Source organism: Haliotis rubra, unplaced genomic scaffold (assembly GCF_003918875.1).
Source record: "Haliotis rubra isolate DU_JTF1 unplaced genomic scaffold, ASM391887v1 Scf5, whole genome shotgun sequence".
NCBI lineage: Eukaryota > Metazoa > Mollusca > Gastropoda > Lepetellida > Haliotidae > Haliotis > Haliotis rubra.
In genome coordinates, this window is record NW_025767190.1 from 3141705 (window position 1) to 3166048 (window position 24344).

Below are 24344 nucleotides of genomic sequence, written 5' to 3' on the forward strand. Positions count from 1 at the left end.
TTACAGTGTCCCCTCTTCCGTTGATTGTTTATAATAAACTGTTCCCCGTGTACTGGGCAGCTGATGATATACCGCGGATGATGGAGACGGAATATGACTGCAGCCATAGTGAGCGAGTGAGTTTAGTTTTACGCCGCACTCAGCAATATTACAGCTATATGACAGCGGTCTGTAAATAATCAAGTCTGGACCAGACAATCAAGTGATCAACAACATGAGCAACGATATGCGCAATGGGAACCCATGACATGTGTCAACCAAGCCAGCGAGCCTGACCACACGATCCCGTTCGTCGCTTCTTACGACAAGCATGGGTTACTGAAGGTACATTCTAACCCGGACCTTCACGGGTCTCAACCATGGTGAAATAGATAAAGCCCTTATTAACATTATGACTCGTCTCGGGGTTTTCAACCGTTAAAGTAAATGTAAAGAACTCAGATGCCATGGATCTTCGCTCATGTCTTCTGTCACCGGTTTGCATGGACAAGATAAACACTTACTGTTCGGACGTATAGATGAAATATTGCTGACACCGGCGTTTTACGACACTCACGTTGTGATGGTATACTACAATTGTTTGATAATGTTACGTCAAGAGTATTGTGACGTGTATGCGTGCGTCCGTGTGTGCGTGCTAACCATTTGATACTGAATGTCGAATGGTTTGCGATTCAGATACTCTCTCTCTTTCACTTTTTCTAATTACCTAACACCAAATCCAACCAATATTCAGTTTCTTAGAGTTTATTACAGCTCATGTCCCAGGTTGTCTTTAAGCATTTATGGTCTTGTCAATCCAGTGCCGGGCACTCACGGTACTGGAGTAAACAGCTGGTGAGTTTGGTTCTGCACAGCCAAATCCCCAGCTAACGGTACCTGCACGATGAAAATGAGTTGTATGCACATTTAGTCTTTGAATTTTTAAAAATATATTTACAAGTATAGATGTGTGTTACGCTTGCAAATAGTGAAGCACGGTCATTCAACTCATGTTTGACAATACAGTTAATACCTCTTGGAATGCTCTTACTGCTCACGTTTAATGTTTTTGGAGAGGAGTTGGCATATTAATTATCTTTAGCATGTGCATTGCGTGACTGTCCGTCCTTAGCTGTTTTGGTAACAGCCTATCGTATAGGATGTAATGTAAAATCAATGTCAGCCTTCTATCTTCGCGAGAAAGAAAATTCTTTTCGACTGTTGACTTTTAAATAGATTTTGAAAGTATTCAAATAGGAATTTCAATAAACATACCGATAATTTCCATACGGCTGTTGTGATAGCACATTAATGGCCCTCCGCTATCTAACTGAAAACAGATGTTGAAAGTCTTGAACAAGAACGTCAGAGTTAGAGAACCACTTGTCCTAGGGTAAGCTGAGTAGGATTTGCTTCCTTTTTGGTTTGAACTCAGCAATACTGTATCCATTCCATCCATGTCACCACTGCCATTTCATCACTGTTGTTGTATAAAAACATACACGATGAACGTCCAAGACCAGTATATGTTCATATGTCATACATTTGAGATGTTCCGAAGTTTGTAAAGTTCTGATATATTTACCTACACGTGTAACCAATAGCCATGAAAGGCAGGGTCGAAACTCACTGCATGAAACCCCAATAAGTGACAAACCAAGAGAGTCTGATGTATAAGGGTCATGAAAGTGTGTATGTTGTGTGTGGTGTCAGCTGTGGGAACCAGATACAGGGTAACCACAGACAAAACAGCCATCACGCACTTGTCTGGTAGTCACCAGGTGTTTGCGGCATGGTTAGCTGATGGATTCCATGGTCTACCTGTCTCTTGATCACGGACGAGTACACGGACGTGCTCTATACCCATTCATTCTCCCACAAGTTCCAGTAATATAGGGCCAGCTAACCTAAGGAACATTTGTTTTGTGGAAGATGACGTCAGCAGATGATAAGCTGGGTACAGGTGATGCATAGGGGCGTAGTTAACACAACATTAATGTTTAGTAGTAACTTGGGGATGAATGAATGCAGATAGAACACTATAAAGAGCAACATATGTTATATTTGGGATTACATCATCCTAGTAAAGTACAAATTCTAGTACTTTTTGAGTTGAGTCCCATCCGGGATTAGAACCCACACCCTCAGAATCAGGCACCTAATCGCCAGCACACAAAGTCAACCACCTAATCCGTTCAGCCACCGCGACTTCCACTATAAAGAGCGCCAAACCATGGTGGAACTATACCTTGTGTTGCTGAAAAACATCTACATTTTTATGCAGGTTCACAGTGAGATAGATATCCCCAACTGTATAATTGATCGTTTTTAATTACCTTAGATTGATATCGTAACATACACCCAAAAAATTGGTTTTAATTTATGATTTATGTATTAAACAGAAAAATTGCTATATACGTTACAAAATGCTAAATCAGCACAATAAGCGGCCATCTGTATCTGTCGTGTGAGTTTATCTGCCCTAAAACTGAAGGCAATCCAAGTCTAAAGAGTTGAGGTGTCTCAGGTTCTGGGGCAAGCCGTCCATAGTTATGGCACTATTACTCGGTTTCATATTGGGGTCATTGTTTACAGGTAAGAGACTATACTACACTCTATTACTTGATCTTGGGCTTCTATGATGATATTTGTTCTGACAGTTGGTTTAGGAAACAATTCATTATTTGATCCATCATCAAAATATTCACACAACTAATTTACAAGGTACAGTTAGCAATCATACATGTAATGAACACTACTGACAGCCTTTGACGAATTGTAGTTCGTTTCCGTATGTTATTAATTATCTCTTGCTGGGATATCATGTAGGAAGCATAAGCACTGTTATTCCCCTTGATCCCCAGTAAGGTGGTCAAACATTGGTTGTTAATGGTTTATAGCCTGGTTTTAATTGGTAAGAATGAATCTTTTTAATTCACTGTCTTCTTATCTTAATTATGGTCAGGTTGGTTTTATTTTAAAACTACTGTGATATACCCACCTATTTTACTGTCCTTTGTCGACAGATATTTTAAAATGATTACCTTGTTTTCATCGCTATTTGATTGTAATATTGCGATGTAAAATGTTAACTCACTCACTCAGTGTTAATTATCTGGGCTGACCATTTGAGGGATCTGGTACGGTTTACTGGATAAATATGTTTTATGAGCTTGTAAGGGAAAAACAAGTATAATTATGCAATATTTGTGATTTTCACAATCATGGTACCTGCCTATGTTATTTATGCCACTCCTTCTTATATGTAAGGTGACACATTACAACAGCGGCAAATCTAATGTGAGAAGACCTCATTTCTCTTATCATAAAGGTAGACAGATAATATATATTAATAGTGCAATGTATTTTAAAACTATGTCTCGTGCTGTTATATTGTCGTTAAAGGGGTACTAAGTGCGGATATGTTGACAATCCCAACACTTATGAGACATGAAGTTGTTCAGACACTATTGGTGTGCCTTCATGATTGAGTGGGTGAGTATAGTTTTACGCCACTTTTAGCAATATTTCAGCAACATCACGGTGGGGGACACCAGAAATGGGCTTCACACATTGTACCCATGTGGGGAATCGACCCCGGGCCTTCAGCGTGACGAGCGAACGCTTGAACCACTAGGTCACCCCACCGCTCCGCCGTGCCTCCATGAAGCCGCGCGCAGACACGCGGAATTTGAATTAAAGTCAATCATATACAGCCTACATATAATTCAATGAACAAACAGTGCCTTCCCGGTATGTAGCATCCAGGTGGATACCATAGGCAAGATAGTGTACACAAGTTGTTGTAGACATAACGAAAGGTTTGCTCATTCTTATACACGACGTTTCTTTACTTCTTATATATTCAATCAATCTTTATTTCAGTACTTAAAAGGCCACAGGCCTGTAGTACATTTAGAGTTTACATGAGTAGATAGAAATCATTTATAAATTCTTTTCTGTAACAATACTTTTTTCTTAATCTCATAGCGAAATAGATGTACATTGCCAGATTCTGTAATATTGATGTGGTAGTATCTGTTAATAGTGAAATTAATGTTCTTACACTTGGATGTTTATAATAGTATGGCTTTAGGTATTTTGTTCGTAGAGTCGTATAAGCAGGACAGATTAGAAGAAAATGTAGTTCATCCTCAACAGTACTCATATTACATAACTGACATATTCTGATTTCTCTTTGTATGCCTGCATACCTGCCAGTTTCAATAAATAATTCATGGGAAGAGCAACGAAAACGAGAGAGAGCTATACGGAACTTCTTTACGCCGATTTTTGCTAAATAGTCTTCAAAACGTATGTCCGATTTCCATTGGTTATAGTATAAACATTTTGTGGATAGAAGTAGTGATTCCGACCAAGACTGGAAATAGATATCTTTCATTCTTTGTGTAAAGGATATGATAAAATTGGTATGCAACTGAACATTGTGATCACACCACACATAACCATAACCAGTTTTGTACAACAACTCCCTAATATCACTCACCCAATTCCTTTTCCCATTTTCGTCATACAATTTCATCATATCATAACATTTTTTTCGGAAACCTATGGCATGGCATATGCAGTAATCTTACCCAATACTTTATGGCTTTAATGGAAGAGTATATAAACAAGGGGAATCTACCTAATTCTCCGTAAACCATCCTATTACATGTGTTCGGTTTTACACCAAGAACCTTTTTACATGCATATAAATGAACTCTTTCAATACTGTCATATTGTTGTAATCCCCATATCTCAGAGCCATATAAAAGTATTGGACTTATCTTCATATCGAATATTTTAAAGAATGTGTTAAAGGACATTTCACCCAACGATCTCATATTTTTACAAACACCGATTAGGATTTTCAAGGCTTGTGCTGACGCTTGTTTTGTGTGTTTGGACCAGGAAAGACTATTACAAAAAATATACACCAAGATACTTATAAACACTGGTAGTTTTGAGTAGTTGCCCTTTATAATACCATTTTTCTAATTTAGAGAGTTTGCCACCTTTCTTAAAGACGATAATTTTGGTTTTGTCTCTGTTTACACACAATTTATATTGGTCAGAAAATGTGTCTAATTCATCTATTTGTTTCTGTAAACCGCTAACAGTACTAGAAAATAGTACAATATCATCGGCAAAGAGTAACAGAAATAGTTGTATTGTATCTGGGTGTAGTTGAATCCCATTCGTACATGTGTCACATATTTGTATTGCTAATTCATTAATGAAAAACGTAAAAAGGAAAGGGCTTAAAATACAGCCTTGTCTAACACCTAGTTCACTAATGAAAGGTTCAGATAAGTCATGCTGATTCCTTACACACACTTTAACATTTTCGTATATACTCTTCAACATTTTATTCATTTTACTACTAAGACCGTGCGATTGTAGAAGTCTCCATAGTTTATCCCGCTGCACAGAATCGAAAGCCTTTGCAAAATCAACGAATAGTGCGTAGAACTTTCCACCTTTTGAGCTGAGGTATCTTTGTATTAGGCTATACAGTATAAAGATATTATCTGTTGTTGTATATCCCTCCCTAAAGCCCGCTTGACCCTCGTATATCTGATCCATGACGTCAGTCCATTTAACTAATCTTTTGTTGATAATGTAAGTAAATAACTTGCCAAATATACTAAGTACAGTTATTCCACGGTAGTTATTGGTATCTTTAGGGTCACCCTGTTTATAGACTGGAACAAGAATGCCAACTGACCAAGATTCAGGAAAGTTCCCAGTGTCGAGGATAATATTGAAAATAAGCTCAAGATATGGAAGTAAAAGATCAGATGAATGTTTGAAAAATTCCGGGAGGATGTTGTCTAATCCTGGTGACTTGTTACACTTTAGATGTTGTATACTGTTAAGTATTTCATCTCTACTTATTGGGGCATCCAATATGTCGGGGGCTACACCTGTAATATGAGTAGACTCAGTATCGTTCACATAGTCTTGTCTATTTGGATCTGGGTTGTTATCAGAGGCTGAGAATAATGACTGAAAGTAATTGAACCATTCGTCGATTTCAATGTTATTATTTTGGCTTTTCTTAGGATTTAGTGTTTTAAGTTCATACCAGAATTTTTTGGCATCATTTATATTATTTTCTAGGTTTTTCTAGGTTTTTTCTTTTCTGTTCCATAAATGCCTTTCTCTTTTCCTTGCAGGTTGTATTATATCTGTTTCTAGCTTTGTGATATCTCTCCAGGGATTGCAAGGTTTTATCTTTTCGGAAGGAGTTAAGAAATTTACACCGTTCTTTTTTTAAATGATTACATTCTTCATCATACCAGATATTCGTATTATGTTGTTCTGAGAAGGGGCGTATCCGTCTTTTCATATCAAAAGCAGCTAGACACAATGCTTCTACGACATAATCTACACATTGACTTATATCAGTGAATGCTACATCAACAGATTTATCAAATAAGTCTTGTATATCATCCGATAGTAGATTATTTCTGAATTGCGACAACATCTTGCTATTCCAAACAAATTTGTATGCTTCATGATCAGATTTATATTTACCACTCATAGTCTTTGGCTCTACTGGTGGGTGATGCGCACGTAAATCTAAGGTTAACGGGAGGTGAGAGGACTCTGCTTTAGTAGGTATAGCAAAATCTAGCACTTTGTCAAATAAATGTGCAGAAGCTAAGACATAGTCTATGACGCATTGCCATTTGTACCTATAAATGTAAAATCCCTACTTTAAAATCTTTACCACATCTGCCATTCACAATATGTATATTTAAAATGCTACATAAATCTAAGAGGCATCTGCCGAAATGGTTGACGACTTTGTCACAGGAGAACCGTTCAAGGTTAAAATGATCCAATATGAAATCCCACATGGAATGATCTTTACTTTCCGTATGATATATTATGTCATCATCAACAAAGTCGGGAAGCGTAGCTGTCCGAGCATTAAAATCACCCCACAAAGCAAGTATATATCTGGTAGATCAGACATTTTATCCAACAGTTTCTCCTGGAAAAGTGAAATACCATTTTACAATGTCCACTAAATTTCTCATACCAAGATGATCCCTCTGGTTGTATATACACACAGCTATATAAAAGATCTCTATCGATGTCAAACAGTGACTTCTCAAACAATATAAAAATTGCATTTTCTGTGATCTCAGTACATTTGATATATTTAGTTAGTGTTTTTCTTACCATTACAGTTATTCCACCAGAGAGTCTCCCAGTTGAGGCTATCTTATCTCCATCTTTATTCAAACAGGCGAAATCTGTAAATACGTCATTTGCACAATGATCATTACTCCAAGTCTCTGTTAAACCAATGATATCAAACGATTTGATAAAGGTACCAAAGTCGATGTCATGAAGTTTCTGAGTAATACCCGAGATGGTCCAGAATATGAATTTTATGTTTTTACTACAGTCTTTCGTGTTGTATACAATGTCATTCTCGTCCTCTTGAAGTGTCCTACAATCACACACCCCGGATCGCACACTAGATTGCGTCCAAGATTGCACATTTGGTCGGCCCGTGCCACACCCCTAGCGCGACTGACCCCGAGACCCAGCACGGTAGGTAGATCTCAATGGTCGCGACCTACTTTGGGTAGGATTTTGTCCTCGGTCCTCGGTTGGGTCGACACTTCGCGAGCTATCTGTTTCCCTAGCTTCGCGCACAAGCTGGTTCCCCTTGAAGTAGAATCTGGTTTCCGGGTTCTCGGTTCGAAGCCTGCTAAGCTCACTTCTCTGTGATTTCGTCAGATCGTTAGCAATTCCGTAACCTCGCTCCTTCAGGACAGTTCTCAGCTTGACGGAGTGCCATTTGTCTTCCCAGTGACACATTCTAGCAATGATAGGCCTTGTCTTGTTGGGATCGTAAGACGATAGCCTGTGGGCCCGTTCTACATCCTAGGGACTAGATGGGGTAAGTTCTTTGTCTCCCGTGCGCTGTTAATGATATCCAGTACTTTCCTTTTGCTCTCTGTGTAGGTTTCGTTCCTGCTGTCGGATACACCATACAGAATCATATTGTTTCTCCGATTTCGTCTCTCTTGATCCTCTATTCTATCCTCGATCTTTGTCACACGGTGTTCTATTATGTCTGCCTTTTCATTGATAGAATCGATATCAAGCCTTAGTACTTCCTGCTCCTGTTTGTTTATCAAAAGGTCATTCCGTATGTCCGACATCTCTACTTTCAATGATTTTATGTCCTCCTTTACCGAGATTGACATCTTTTGACAATCTGCCCTCCAAGTCTCTTATCTGTTTAATAATCTCTGCTTTCATGTCCTCTAGTTCCCTACTGGGAGGCCCAGGGTTTAGTTCTACGTCTCCGGCTCTTAACAACCTTGAGAAAATCACAAAGCCACTAGGTAGAGTACTTACGTTCATGTTGTGACGACTGTCCTGTTTTCGAAATGTAAACATTGTCACTGACGTCACAGATGTTGAGAGAACATCACAAAAATCATCTGTAGCACAGGCTGAAGCCGGTGGAGTCGTGGTGAGGTTTGAATCCTTGATATAACCCTCTAGGATTATCCCAGCGCTCAAAATAGCAAGTATGAGGGATCCACATAGGAGGAGTCGATATGCAATGTCCATACCTGGCGTCCATTTGCATGTCGGCTGGTAGGGTAGCACGTTTTCCATCTGATTTACACCTCTAGGATGCACAAACTTTCCGATTCTTGCAGGCCACAGCTCTATAGATATCCCCATAATGGAGTATATCTAGTTCCCATACAATTTTGGTGTTGTTTTGAGGGATAATTATATATTTTTCTGACGAGCCAAATGAGTGCGACTTGACTACTCAAGGGCGATAACCAGTCTTATATATTATGATCATACATCGGACTGTTAATTGTTTCTTATGTTTGTCTTCCTCCATGTTGTCGGTTCAAGACAAATTGCAAACCCATTAAACTGCCTACATCTCTTGTCATCTTCACCGCAGTGAAGCACAGGGTAAACCGCAGTTTCCACTCTTGGAGTTACCTCCCTTGCCCCTTGGGCATAAAAAAACGTGGATCGCAATCCGGAACAATTAAATCTTTTAGTTACACAAGTAATGCTGTCATTGTAACCATTACTTGTTACAGGTTTTTTACTAGTGAAGTCTTCCTGTTATTCATACTACTGATTTGTTGTCTATGACAGAGAGCTATCTGTATTGAAAGTTTTACAGTGGCGCCAAAGACACGGCAAACGAATCACCTAAGATAACGTGATTTCTAGCAATGAAATTATTGTTAGTCATTCATAAATGTGTATTTAATAGGGGAACAGTGCTTATATGGAAGATGGAACTGTCATGATATCAAGTCACTGCATTTTGGAACGGATCTCCGAAACCGGAGCTACTCCTACCCATTTGCACTTGATTACATGTTTGCATTTTTGGTTCGTGGACGTGGAGTTTCCTATAAGTACAATATCTGTCCACTTTACAACAACTGCGACCGTCTAAGGCCATTACAGATGCATCGTCTGTTCTCATACTCTATGATAATACTTGGTATGCTTTCTTGTGTGCAATCATGGCAACATGATGCGTACGTATAATATGCCTTTACAAACTTAATTACAGGGACAGCCATGGATTTGGATCCTCAAGGTTGTGGTACAAACAGTGTTGGTTTTGATTACTCAACCCTCACTAAAACAAACAACAAACGAATTGTTGGAGGGAACATAGTGACACCTCATTCGTTTCCATGGATGGTAAGTACACAAGTTAAGATCACTCGCTCTGTTGTCTAATACGAAGGGACAAATCTATAACAAAGAAATGTAATATCTTACAATGATTTTCATTTATCCGCTCATATGATTTTCGTGATGAAAGGAACATTGCATTAAACACACTGGTAGAGTCAACACAGTCTGGAATATAACTGACAGAATGGTGAAACGGATATTGTATAACAATACTCTGGTGGAACAATACATTATGACACGCTGGAAACAAATAAGGTGGAAGAGATATTACATTAAAACAACGAGATTTGAAGAGATATCGCACTCTGTGCACACCAGAAATTCACACATTGTACCTATGTGGGGAATTGAACCCGGGTGTTCGGCGTGACGATCGAACGCTTTAACCACTAGGCAACGCCACCGGCCTGGAATTTTCTGAGCCAACCGTCGTTGTACTGTACATCAACGCTTTGACCCGTTCTAAGCTTGTGATAGCGCCACCGAGGATCTTTGTGATGGATACCAGTTGCTCTACAAATGTATTTGTATGTATTAGTGTGTCTGGTAAGGAAACTATTGATTATTTGTTAGTTGAATAATGGCAGGGCTGCAAGGCCATGGCGTATGTATATCCTCAGACACTGATTTCATCAAGTTTTCATCTTACACGTTTCTTACATCAAAGGTTGCTTTGAAGTATCGAGGGGTCTTCCAGTGTGGAGGGTCTCTTCTGAAGGGTTCCTCTAACAAGTGGTATATACTCACGGGCGCACACTGTCTGCAGTAAGTACATTGTATAGACTATGAGGTGCTTGCTGTCTGTAGTAAGTACATTGTACAGACTATGAGGTGCTTGCTGTCTGTAGTAAGTACATTGTATAGACTATGAGGTGCTTGCTGTCTGTAGTAAGTACATTGTATAGACTATGAGGTGCTTGCTGTCTGTAGTAAGTACATTGTTTAGACTATGAGGGGCTCGCTGTCTGCAGTAAGTACATTGTATAGACCACGAGGTGCTTGCTGTCTGTAGTAAGTGCACTGTATAGACTATGAGGTGCTTGCTGTCTGTAGTAAGTACATTGTTTAGACTATGAGGGGCTCGCTGTCTGCAGTAAGTACATTGTATAGACTATGAGGGGCTCGGTTTCTGCAGTGAGTGCATTGTATGGACTAACAAGGGCTCGCTGTCGGCAGTAGTGAGTAAGTGAGTTTAGCTTTACGCCGCACTGAGCAATATTCCAGTTATGTGGCGGCGGTCTGTAAATAATTGAGTCTGGACCAGACAATCCAGTGATCGACAGCATGAGCATCGATCTACGCAATTGGGAACCGATGACATGTGTCAACCAAGTCAGCGAGTCTGACGACAAGCCTCTTATGACAAGCATGGGTTACTGAACCCCACTTGTAACCCGGATCTTCACGGGTCTGTCTGCAGTAAGTGCATTGTAGAGACTATCAAGGGGTCGCTGTCTGCAGTAAGAGCATTGTAGAGACTAACAAGGGCTCGCTGTCTGCAGTAAGAGCATTGTAGAGACTAACAAGGGCCCGCTGTCTGCAGTAAGTGCATTGTAGAGACTAACAAGGGCTCGCTGTCTGCAGTAAGTGCATCGTAGAGACTAACAAGGGCTCGCTGTCTGCAGTAAGTGCATTGTAGAGACTAACAAGGGCTCGCTGTCTGCAGTAAGTGCATTGTAGAGACTAACAAGGGCTCGCTGTCTGCAGTAAGTGCATTGTAGAGACTAACAAGGGCTCGCTGTCTGCAGTAAGTGCATTGTAGAGACTAACAAGGGCTCGCTGTCTGCAGTAAGAGCATTGTAGAGACTAACAAGGGCTCGCTGTCTGCAGTAAGTGCATCGTAGAGACTAACAAGGGCCCGCTGTCTTCAGTAAGTGCATTGTATAGACTAACAAAGGCTCGTTGTCTGCAGTAAGTGCATTGAAGAGACTAACAAGGGCTCGTTGTCTGCAGTAAGAGCATTGTAGAGACTAGCAAGGGCTCGCTGTCTGCAGTAGGAGCATTGTAGAGACTAACAAAGGCTCGCTGTCTGCAGTAAGTGCATTGTAGAGACTAACAAGGGCTTGCTGTCTGCAGGAAGTGCACTGGGATCAATGTATGCAGGAAAGCAAAGTTACTCATTTTTGGGGCTCATGTTCTGTAATAAGGAGCAAAACGTCTCTCATATGTGCAATGTGGAAAGGGGGAATCATGACGATTAGCATTTGTTTACTTTACTAAAGATTACCTAAAACGTGTTCTGTTGTACAGTGGAGCAGTAGTATCTGATTTGGAAGTCGTCCTTGGTGCTCATGATTTATCCAAAAATGAAGCTTCATCCGAGACCATCGCCATTAAGCAAACAATGAACCATCCGTCATTCAACCCTATCACGTTGGAATATGACACGGGTTTGATGGAACTTGCTGTTCCTCCACAAATACAACGGCCAGAAATCAACTTCGGCTGTGTTGCCGCCAACAAGCCGTCATCAGGAACCATATGCTATGTTATTGGATGGGGTACCACATCCGTAGGTATGGTCACAAACATGTAAAGACAACTCTGCAATTATGTCGAACGTAGATATCAGGTACTTAAATTGCTCGCTAAAAGGATTTAAAAATAATTCATGGAACTGCTTTTTAGTTGACAAGTCAGTGTTATTTCAACACATTTGCAGTTCTGTTGCAGGGGGATCTGTCAAGCCTCTCCGACACAAGGGGACATGTACCACTTGTATATACAGTCCAGCACCGTTGTGTCGAACTCTGTCAACTCGATATCTCGGTTGACTCGATATCTCGGTTGTCTCAATATAACATCTCTGTCCCAGCAAAATCCCTCATAATTTATTATTATTCAACCTCTTTTAACTCGATACGGATGTCTCGATATTTCGGATATCTCGATATAATTCCATCGTCGCAACAAGCAAACTTACCCTTTTAACTCGATATTTGCAAAGAAACTCGATATTCACCTACCTTTCATGGGCAATACCCCTCTGAGGTTGTTTCCACACGTTTACACACGGTGCGACATGAATCAAAGGGATGCGGTAGTGTAAATATATATGAAATCTACTTTTTGTTTTGTTTTCTGTCATAATGATATGTGAAGATATACCCTGGTCGGATGTCTCGAAGTTCGGATAACTCGATATGTTTTACCTTGGTCCTATGGATATCGAGACAACGGTGCTCGACTGTATTATGGTTGAAGCTTTGTTCTAGAGGATCCTGTTTAGTAATAACACGGGAACACGGGAGATTTAAATGTGGATTTGACACCAGTCAGTGTTCGTGGAGTGCGGCAGGAAAAACGACATTCCCTTATCCGAATAGTGCTTTAGTGTTAGACTGTTAACAGAGAAAAAAACCTATGTATCTATTACACTTGAAGGATTTTATGGAGTACAGTTTATGGAGTACGTGTAAATGTTTATTTTGTCATCGTGGCCTTTCTTGTAATTGCAGAAAGTGCCCCATCAGACATGCTGCAAGTAGTGGACAAGCCAATCATGTCCCAGCAAACATGTGAAGGTATCTATGGTACTGACTTTCGCAACTCATCAATGCTGTGTGCAGGCTATCCACAAGGAGGGAAGGATTCTTGCAAGGTTTGTAAACTAGCACCAGATATACGTATACGAGTATATAAGTATACGAGTGAGTGAGTGAGTATAGTTTTTCGCCGCACTCAGCAATATGCCAGCCATATGACGGCGGTCTGTAAATGATCGAGTCTGGACCCGATAATCAACAGTGATCAACAGCATGAGCATTGATCTACGCAGCTGGGGAAACGATGATATGTGTCAACCAAGTCAGCGAGCCTGACCACTCGAGTAGTAATCAACCATCAAACAAGACCTGATCTGAATGATACTGGGAGAAAGACGCAACTCGGTCAAGGAACAGTGATATGCAAACAAGTCATGCAGCATATATCTTTCATTTAGACAAGGCTAATGGTTTAGACAACCTCATGTAGAGGTTGAGGGTACATGTACTGACCCGGATCGCTGCTCATTGATGCACCACAATTTTCTGTGTTTCGTTGTGGGGCAGGACTGAAGTCCTAGAAACTCTCAGGAGTCAAGCTGCCCAACACGGTCACCCATCCGCAAACTCTCTGCGCTCAACGTTGCTTAACTTCAACTGATTTGTGACCCGAGCTCTATGCACAGGAGCTCCACCAGCACTTCCCCGACCTCACGTCCTCGAGATATTAGTTGGTGCTTTGAATACATTGCAATAAAGAGACTATTTATACTGTCATTATTATGAAGAGGGACAGTTGGGGATATCTTTCTCACTGTGAACCTGTATAAAAATGTAAATGTTTTTCAGAAACACAAGGTATAGTTCCATCATGGGGTTTGGCGCTCTTTATAGTGGAAGTCGCGTTGGCTGAGTGTGTTAGGCGGTAGACTTTGTGTGCTGGCGATTAGGTGCCTGACTCTGAGGGTGTGTGTTCGAATCCCGGATGGGACTCAACTCAAAAAGTACTAGAATTTGTACTTTACTAAGACGGTGTAATCCCAAATATAACATATGTTGCTCTTTATAGTGTTCTATCTGCATTCATTCATCCCCAAGTTACTACTAAACACAAATGTTGTGTTAACTACGCCCCTATGCATCACCTGTACCCAGCTTATCATCTGCTGACATCATCTTCCACAACACAAATGTTCCTTAGGTTAGCTGGCCCTATATTACCGGAACTTGTGGGAGAATGAATGGGTATAGAGCACGTCCGTGTACTCGTCCGTGATCAAGAGACAGGTAGACCATGGAATCCATCAGCTAACCATGCCGCAAACACCTGGTGTTCCTCCAGGACTACCAGACAAGTGCATGATGGCTGTTTTGTTCTGTCGTTGCCCTGTATCTGGTTCCCACAGCTGACACGACACACAACATACACACTTTCATGACCCTTATACATCAGACTCTCGTGGTTTGTCACTTATTGGGGTTTCATGCAGTGAGTTTCGACCCTGCCTTTTATGGCTATTGGTTACACGTGTAAGTAAATATATCAGAACTTTACAAACTTCGGAACAACTCAAATGTATGACATATGAAGTGGTTCTCTAACTCTGACGTTCTTGTTCAAGACTTTCAACATCTGTTTTCAGCTGGATAGCGGAGGGCCATTAATGTGCTATCACAACAGCCGTATGGAAATTATCGGTATGTTTATTGAAATTCCTATTTGAATACTTTCAAAATCTATTTCAAAAGTCAACAGTCGAAAAGAATGTTTTTCTCGCAAAGATAGAAGGCTGACATTGATTGTACCTTACATCCTATACGATAGGCTGTTACCAAAAAACTAACGACGGATAGTAACGCAATGCACATGCTAAAGATAATTAATATGCCAACTCCTCTCCAAAAACATTAAACGTGAGCAGTAAGAGCATTCAAAGAAGTATTTACTGGCTCCTATTTATTTGAACCTTTGTCAAACATGAGTTGAATGACCGTGCTTCACTATTCACTAACGTAACACACATCTGTACTTGTAAATATTTTTGTAAAAATTCAAAGACTGAATGTGCATACAACTCATTTTCATCGTGCAGGTACCGTTAGCTGGGGATTTGGCTGTGCAGAACCAAACTCACCAGCTGTTTACTCCAGTACCGTGAGTGCCCGGCAGTGGATTGACAAGACCATAAATGCTTAAAGACAACCTGGGACATGAGCTGTAATAAACTCTAAGAAACTGAATATTGGTTGGATTTGGTGTTAGGTAAGAGAGAGAGTATCTGAATCGCAAACCATTCGACATTCAGTATCAAATGGTTAGCACGCACACACGGACGCACGCATACACGTCACAATGCTCTTGACGTAACATTATCAAACAAATGTAGTATACCGTCACAACGTGAGTGTCGTAAAACGCCGGTGTCAGCAATAATTCATCTATACGTCCGAACAGTAAGTGTTTATCTTGACCATGCAAACCGGAGACAGAAAACAAGAGCGAAGATCCATGGCATCAGAGTTCTTTACATTTACTTTAACGGTTGAAAACCCCGAGACGAGTCATTATGTTAATAAGGGCTTTATCTATTTCACCATGGCTGCGACCCGTGAAGGTCCGGGTTAGAATGTACCTTCAGTAACCCATGCTTGTCGTAAGAAGCGACGAACGGGATCGTGTGGTCAGGCTCGCTGGCTTGGTTGACACATGTCATGGGTTCCCATTGCGCAGACCGATGCTCATGTTGTTGATCACTTGATTGTCTGGTCCAGACTTGATTATTTACAGACCGCTGCCATATAGCTGTAATATTACTGAGTGCGGCGTAAAACTAAACTCACTCACTCACTATGGCTGCAGTCATATTCCGTCTCCATCATCCGCGGTATATCATCAGCTGCCCACTACACACAGGGAACAGTTTATTATAAACAATCAACGGAAGAGGGGACACTGTAACCGCAGATGGATTACACTCGTACAGCCAATTTTCAGTACCTGACCATAAATGTACTAAGCTGAACTTCAACATTGCTCTGACATTGTCTCAGTATGGCTGTATGCCACGTTTTGGAATATTCAAGCAATACCACCGCGTCACACATTGTACCCATGTGGGGACTCGAAGTCAGGTCTGGGCGTGACGAGTGACCTTTTTTATCACTAGTCCATCCCGTGCCCTTCCGTACAGTGGTTCTTATAGGAAACATAAGGTATTTTTGGTACACTAAACATAATCTTCAAATGTTTCATTTTTAATCTTTAAAACAGTATTGACAAAAATAGATTTGAAAGTATATGAAAAGCAGAGAAAATTTTCTTACTGTTTATTATTTGCTGTAATCATTTTAAATTTGTACAAACTACAATAGTACGAATGCTTCTGTAGTTTCTATTACCACTGGAATCTGACATTGTTATTGATGAAAACCAGGCGGGAAGGGATATTCGACGGTGGATAACATGTTATAACTGTGTGGCAAGATCCAGCTTAAAACACCGAGTAAACTCCATAACACCGAGTATACTAACAACAGTGAGTTGCTTCCAAAGTTAGAAACGGACCGAGTTCCGTTCTGTGAAAACATTTCATTTTTCAACTTAAGGAAAAACTTGATTCCTTCATTCATGGGGCGTTTGTAAAAACGTGGTGAACAATGATATACCAACATATCTATCTTCAGAGGTTCGGGAAAAATTGTCAAAAATTAAAGCAAATGTCATTTGAAGTTTACCGAGAAAACAATATGTGAAATGTTGGACTTTCTCATTGATAACATCTTTGTGAAATTCGTAGGTAAAACATTTCGCCAAGAAGTAAGCACCCCCATGGGCACCAATTGTGCTCCCAGAGCTCCATCGTGAGGCCAGCCTCCTACCCCTCCAGACAAGGCTTATACAAGAAGGAAGGCTGAAGGCGTACATCCGCAAATCATCAACAGCTAGGCAGGAGGAGGTATTTGAACTTTGGAGTTTGTTCAAGGATGGTGACCTGTCTCTGTCACAACTACGGTCAAGATGTGCGATTATCCACTGACCAATCGTTTAGTGAATTGCTGCAATTCATGAAAACACATTCATGGGAAATATAAGCATCCCGCCAAATTGCATTAAAATAACAAGATTATCAAGACGATAACAAAAGCACCGTCAACATAACACATAACACAACGGTGAATCTACTTTAAAAAATGTGGTAACGTTTTTCCCATTAAGATGTTAAAATATTTTACTGAATCGGAAACCCAGTAAACATCGGATACACAGTAAATGCATTATGGCTGACAGGTATGTTCGACAGGTATATGTTACAATCAGACTGTGAAAACGGGTTATAGCTAAAACGGCCCCACAGCAGAACGGCACCTAAATTGTTTGGCGAAAACGGCACCGTATTGGCGAAAACGGCTACTGATTTCTGAGCTAAAACGGCACCGTATATAAAACACAGTATGATGTTGACTTTTATGTTTTAGTTCGTTTCATTATAACATTAGCAAGCTTATATCAACATATATAAAACAAAGTATGACATTGACTTATGTATTATTTCATTTAATAACATTAGCAAGACTATAACACGTGATATAGGTGGAATATTGCTAAATGCGGCGTAAAACCAACTCACTCACTCACCCATTGCATTAAAATAACGATTATCAAGACGATAACAAAAGCACCGTCAACATAACTCATAACATATGTTCTTATACAACTGTGAATCTACATTAAAAAAATGTGGTAAAGTTTTTCCCATTAAGATGTTTAAATATTTTACTGAATCGGAAACAACATCTTAATGGGAAAAACGTTACCACATTTTTTGAACGTTGCATTCCTCAATGGTGAAAGCAGAACATTATGTGTTGGCGCTGCTGTTTGGTTATGGTGGGACTACTTATGTCACTGGACCAAAAGCCGGATAGCACACCACTGAAATATACATGGATACAGTACTGTAGGAAATACATGCTATGGCCGGATTTGCGTACGTTCCTCGATATTTCCTAACTTTGGGTGTTTGTTTAATTATGATCATGAAGATGATTTACTCTTTGAATGCGCTGCAATCACGGTCTGTTTCTCTCTGTGCGCTAGCAATTTGGGCATTGGAAGGCATCGCTGAAGAGATGAATATTGAGCCTGCTTTTGAATGTTGTCACATTAGGTTTAATATGTTCTGGAAGTTGATTCCACAGTGTGGGAGCAGCAAATCGGAAAGCCCTTTCTCCAAAGGTACTCGTTCTTACAGATGGAACAGTCAGTAGATGTATATTTTGGGATCTTAGAGACCTTGGAGATGTGCTTATACAAGATTTCACAAGGTCACACAAGTAGGCCGGGGCTAGATTGTTGTAGCACGTGTAGGTGTATAGAAGAATCGTAAAATGAATCCATGATGAAACTGGGAGCATGTGAAGATTCTTTAAGTGAAGTGATTGTACTTGTGAACACGCAGGATCATTCGTGCTGCTGCGTTCTGAATCAACTGCAAGCGATGTATTTGCTCGCATATGAAACTGCACCTTTAAAACAAATGCTCATGGTATATTGTCATAAGTACTTGCACCATGCTCATGTCCGGATTTTCAGACATTATCAAGCATGAAGTCAATAGTTGATATCCCAGTAAATGCTTGATTATTGATTATTTCCAATACATTCCTGTAAAAGGTGCTGAAATTATTGCATCTTTTCTAAGTTTACCAGGGTTGAAAATATGAATATTTCCTTAAGTGGGGAAACATTTGTAAATTTGCAAATGGTTTCATTCTTTAGAAACTTACGTATCATTCCTGATATCAAGGGTATGTATATAATCAGTTTTATATGTTCATATTACAAGATGACCACTGAATTTCCCTTTGTGTGAAATACTGGGATCTCATTTTTTTTATATCCACAAAGGCTGAAGCCTTTGACATTAAGGCTCATGTTGTAATGCAAGCGGACAGGTTTCCATTATGCCACCAGCTTAATTACTTCCCTGTTTGTCAGACAAATGTGAGTACCCTGTCCCCTTTGTTTGTTAATGTACTGTAAATCTTCTTCTCGACTGTACAACTTATCTGAGTAAAGTGATGAAATGTACAATTTGCACCATTTTCATGCATTTAATACTATTAATCTGAATCACGATACTTGTCTGTAAACTACATCCTCATTGTCTGCTGTATCCCAGTTGTGTGCTGGGTAAACGAACAGGTGGGCGTAAACCTTGTTTGTTTATAGTAACCTGGTACCTTCCGTGGGTAATTCCACAGCGGCCAGGATTCCTGGAGGGTGGGAAGTGTCATACTAATGATTGGCTAACACTGAGAGATTCTACAAGATAAGAAGAAGAAGAAGAAGAAGAAGAAGAAGAAGAAGAAGGAGAAGAAGAAGAAGGAGAAGAAGAAGGAGAAGAAGAAGGAGAAGAAGAAGAAGAAGAAGGAGAAGAAGAAGAAGGAGAAGAAGAAGAAGAAGAAGAAGAAGAAGAAGGAGAAGAAGAAGAAGAAGAAGAAGAAGAAGAAGAAGAAGAAGAAGAAGAAGAAGAAGAAGAAGAGAAGAAGAAGAAGAAGAAGAGAAGAAGAAGAAGGAGGAGAAGAAGAAGAAGGAGAAGAAGAAGGAGAAGAAGAAGAAACATATTATATTAAGATTAATAAAAATGTATATTGCACATACATCACAATTCTTGCACACATAAGTACATTCATGCATGCGTCAAACTCACCCACATACTCACCCTTCTATCCTCACACCCACCCTCACTCACAACCCCCGACAAGTGGCTGCACATTTCCACTGCCACCGGAACACCATTTCTGCACTGGTGAGACGATACCAGAACACAAATGACGTCATCGATCGGCCACGTTCTGGACGTCCACGTGTAACAACGTCAAGACAGGACAGACGGATAAGGGTGACCCACCTTCGCCACAGGTTTCAGACTGCAGTGATGACTGCCCGAACCTTCCCAGGACTTAGCCGTATTCACCCCAACACAGTTCGACAACGTTTACGTCATCACGGGATCAGACCACGACGTCCCGCCATACGGCCTATCCTGACACAACGTCATCGACAAGCTCGCCGAATGTGGTGCCGAAATCATGTCCGCAGGCCCTTGTTTTGGTGGAGAAATGTTGTTTTTTACAGATGAATCCAGGTTTAACATTTCCCATAGTGATGAACGTCAACGTGCCTATAGACGCGTGGGAGAACGTTATGCACAGGCCTGTGTCTTGGAGAGGAATCGCTTTGGTGGTGGTTCCGTGATGATTTGGGGTGGAATAACAGCACGCCAAAGAACTACTTTGGTGATTGTTCAGGGCAACTTAACTGGTGTGGGCTACAGGGATCAGATTCTTCGACCTGTGGCAATCCCTTTTCTGCAACGTCATGGCCCTGGGTTTATATTCCAACAGGACAATGCCCGCCCTCATACGGCAAGGGTTGCTATGGATTTCTGGCAACATCACAAAGTTGACTTACTGCCTTGGCCTGCAAATTCACCGGATCTCTCCCCGATAGAGTATGTTTGGGACGAGATGGATCGACGTCTACGCCGTGTTCCTCATCCGCCAGATAACGTCCTTGACCTTGCAACAGAACTTGAGAGAATCTGACGTGACATCCCACAAGCCTTCCTTGCACGTTTGATAGGCTCTATGCGTCGTCGATGCACTGCTGTTCTCAATGCCGATGGTGGACATACCCGTTATTGAGCTTGTGACATGCTCGTTTGACCCCTGTCCCGCTTGTGGACTCGTGACGTCATTGTGATTGACTTTTCAATTGAAATTCTCCCGACTTGTAATGGTCTCATGATCCCTCCATTAAAGTTTATATGTACCTTTGACATTGTTATCGTACTTATCAACTGGGATAATATTTTGACAATGCACAGTTTCTTTATGTGGCTAGTATATATCTATTTCGATGATGTAAACGACTTTGTCGCTTTTGTTAACTACTGAACATTAGAGACAAATAAAATTTCACTTCTAACCGAGACTATTGTGGAGATCCTATTAAAGCGGTTCGGCCTCATGAACAACAAAAGCCTGAGAATTAGGCCAGGAGCTTAAAATAAGATAGTAAGATGTTTACGTAACGCATATACGTCCTGCTGAATTGCACTTTTAACGCCATAATTGAATATACGACAAACTCAAACTTATAAATGATTGTAAGATTAAGGAAAATGACTTAATGACATTACATTATTTGCAAACGCTTGTTTACTACATATTATTTCAAATGTGATTGTTGAAGAAAGTAATTAGCCTATTATCGCATAGAGACGCATAACAAAATAAAAAATACGCGTACATGTATGACACATTGAAATGCTGACCGTAAATGACGTACAGTGTACGTTTGGTAGGCTGATATTGGGCATTGTTTCCGGACCGCATCATTTCATTATGAAATCATCCACTAAGAAAGGACGAGGAACAGCTAACTGTCTTTGCACTTGCTGTGGCATTGTGCATTCATTGCTGTTTAAAGTCTATTGCCCCATGGTCCCTAGCATAGTGATCTACCTTCAGTTGCCGGCGATCTATAGCCCGATTTGATATTGTTTAACATTGATTTAACATTTTACAAAGATTTGGCATTTAATAAAACTAGTTTTAATTAATCAAAACTAGTTTTAATTAATTTGTGATATCTAGTCGTTATGCTGTCCTATTGCGAAAAGCTATGGGCATGGCGTCAATCACTGTATTGCCTTTACCATTGACTCGATTATTTACAGACCGCCGCCATGTACATATAAACAGAATATATCCATGTGTAGCGTTAAACAAGCAGACAAGCAGATGTAAACACATGCACACATATGTAATGATAATGTATGGCAAGACATATGCTAATTGCATTAGCTCTAAGAAAGTAAATTCAATATGTTTTAGTGAAATTACAATCAATATATTTACATGGTAAAACGACATGTATGTGAATGACAAGTATTCTAGGATGCATGTACCCAGCGTGCTGTTGTCTTACATATACCATTGTCTATTACACAGGTGTAGCATGTTTTAGTCATATCAAATACTTACATTTCAAATATGGTTATTTCATAGCAAACACTTGGATCATATATTACTAATTACCTCATTCCTGACTGGCGTCGATACTTTACTCTAACGAGCCATTGCTGGTTATGTAATGCAGTTACATTACCGCACCATTGAAATAGGTGCTAACTTCTGTTAATGTGGTAATAATTCATACATGTATATCTATGACCGAGCATTTAGAAATTTATTTAAGAAATATAGGATAAATCTAAATCTGGTCATACACGATTTCTATGGGGTTTAAACCTGTGTCATAAATGTACAACATTTATGGGTATTTCATACATTATAAATATAATATGGCCATATTTACACTACTTTGTCATTTTTGTCTCCCAAATGCTCTTTATTTCATGACCTGCAAAACAAATGCAAATTTGGCGGCCAAATGGCACATGCATTTCAAACGTTGGTCATGGGCCTTGGATGAAACGTTTATTTACTTGCATGGTTAAATTTGGGAAATATTGTTCCTTCGGGTGGTGTGTGTGTTGCTGTTGGGTTGTGATAAGAGAGCTTATGGCTCGGGGCTTTTGCTGGGGTCGAGCTGGCAGTTGTGAACAGGATGACATATCATGAGATATGGGAGCACATTGTTGATATTGAAGATGGAGACTGCTATAGCTGGAGTTGAGGCCGACAAGGTATTGAGAAGGTGGCAATACCTGTGACGATAGTTGTGTTGGTTGAAATTGAAGGTCGTCGTGATATAGTGAGTGGGCCATGTGTGTATGTGAAGTTGACGAACCCATGTGATGTGTCTGGAGGTTCACGACGTGGCGATTTGGTGTAACACATGAAGCCCTGTTCTACTGTTTTCCGCTTAACAAACAAGCGGCGTTTTGTTGCGTGGGCAGTGGAGTAAATCTTGAAAATGTTATTACATGCGTGTTGAGGTTGTGTTGAGACCTCCTCCGCGTATACAGGAGTCACTTACAAGTAGAGAGGTAACAAGTGTCAGAGAGTGTCAGAGAACTTCACGTCATTAATTACATCAGCTTCGTGGAATACTATGTCCGATGATATGAACAAGTACGACTATGTCCGCTTCTCTGTGGCTGATATACACGGAAGATCAAGAGGAAGAGTTGTTCCTGCACGACATGTCGAGAAATACCTAAAGACTGGTGACACCACAAAATTAATTTTTGACCTGTTCGATCTGATAATACAAACAATACGAAATACTTAAGACCGAATGGCAGTTTTCAGTGAAAGACCCAACTTACACATTTCTGTAACATCATGCCAACAAACACACTGATGCGAACTGGCGAACGCTATGAAGAAAGCTGATTCCAATCTGTCTGATGTCATCCCCTATGTTTAGATGTTCTAACCCGGCACACATATATCTAACTTCTCACTTGGACATTATACATAAGAAGTGACAATAGAGCATGTAACCTTACACTACCCTATATGGTGATCAAAATAGAGGTGCCAATTATAAACTAAACACACACAAGTAACTGCAGAAGATGAGAAAAGTGGCACCCTTTTGGATTTCAGAGAATACATAAAATGTAATATGCATTGAGCGAATTCAACACTAATTATTCTCCATGTTTCATATACAGAAAGTGTGTGAGTGAGTATGGTTTTACGCCACTTTTAGCAATATTCCAGCAATTTCACACCAGAAATGGGCTTCACACATCATATACAGAAAGAAAAAAGTAGGGATCAACATATATACTATTATGTACATGCCACGTATTTGAACACAGATAAGTGTTGCTGACCAATATGGACGGCATGAATGTGTACATCGTTTTGTGCGCACGCAGTAACGTCACATACGTCCGTAGGTTTTCATTCCTGATTTTAATACTTTCAAGGAAGGACTATTCATTCCTGTGGACCATTTAGTTCATGGAAGTCAGTGTTATTGATTGCGCTTGTCATACCAGTGTGAGTTCATTATTTTGTTTTGAAATATTCATTTCTTTGTTATCAGCGAGCGAGGCAGTATCCATAACGCTTGCGTCGCCTACCGGCTGTTGCCATTTTAGTATGGTTTCCTTTTTCATCAGTTTTAATCACATTTGTATAGACAGTTTACATGACAGT

General features: G+C 40.2%; 1 protein-coding gene across 1 annotated transcript; it reads left to right on the top strand.

The window, feature by feature from the left end:
* The first annotated feature begins 2459 nt into the window (after positions 1–2459).
* Positions 2460–15437, top strand: LOC124291789 (trypsin-like). The gene is made up of 7 exons (XM_046728861.1): positions 2460–2577; positions 9581–9714; positions 10379–10476; positions 11962–12227; positions 13170–13312; positions 14840–14894; positions 15290–15437. The coding sequence occupies exons 1-7, from the start codon at positions 2535–2537 to the stop codon at positions 15391–15393; spliced, it is 843 nt and encodes a 280-aa protein (XP_046584817.1). The 5' UTR covers positions 2460–2534; the 3' UTR covers positions 15394–15437.
* The last annotated feature ends 8907 nt before the right edge of the window (positions 15438–24344 follow it).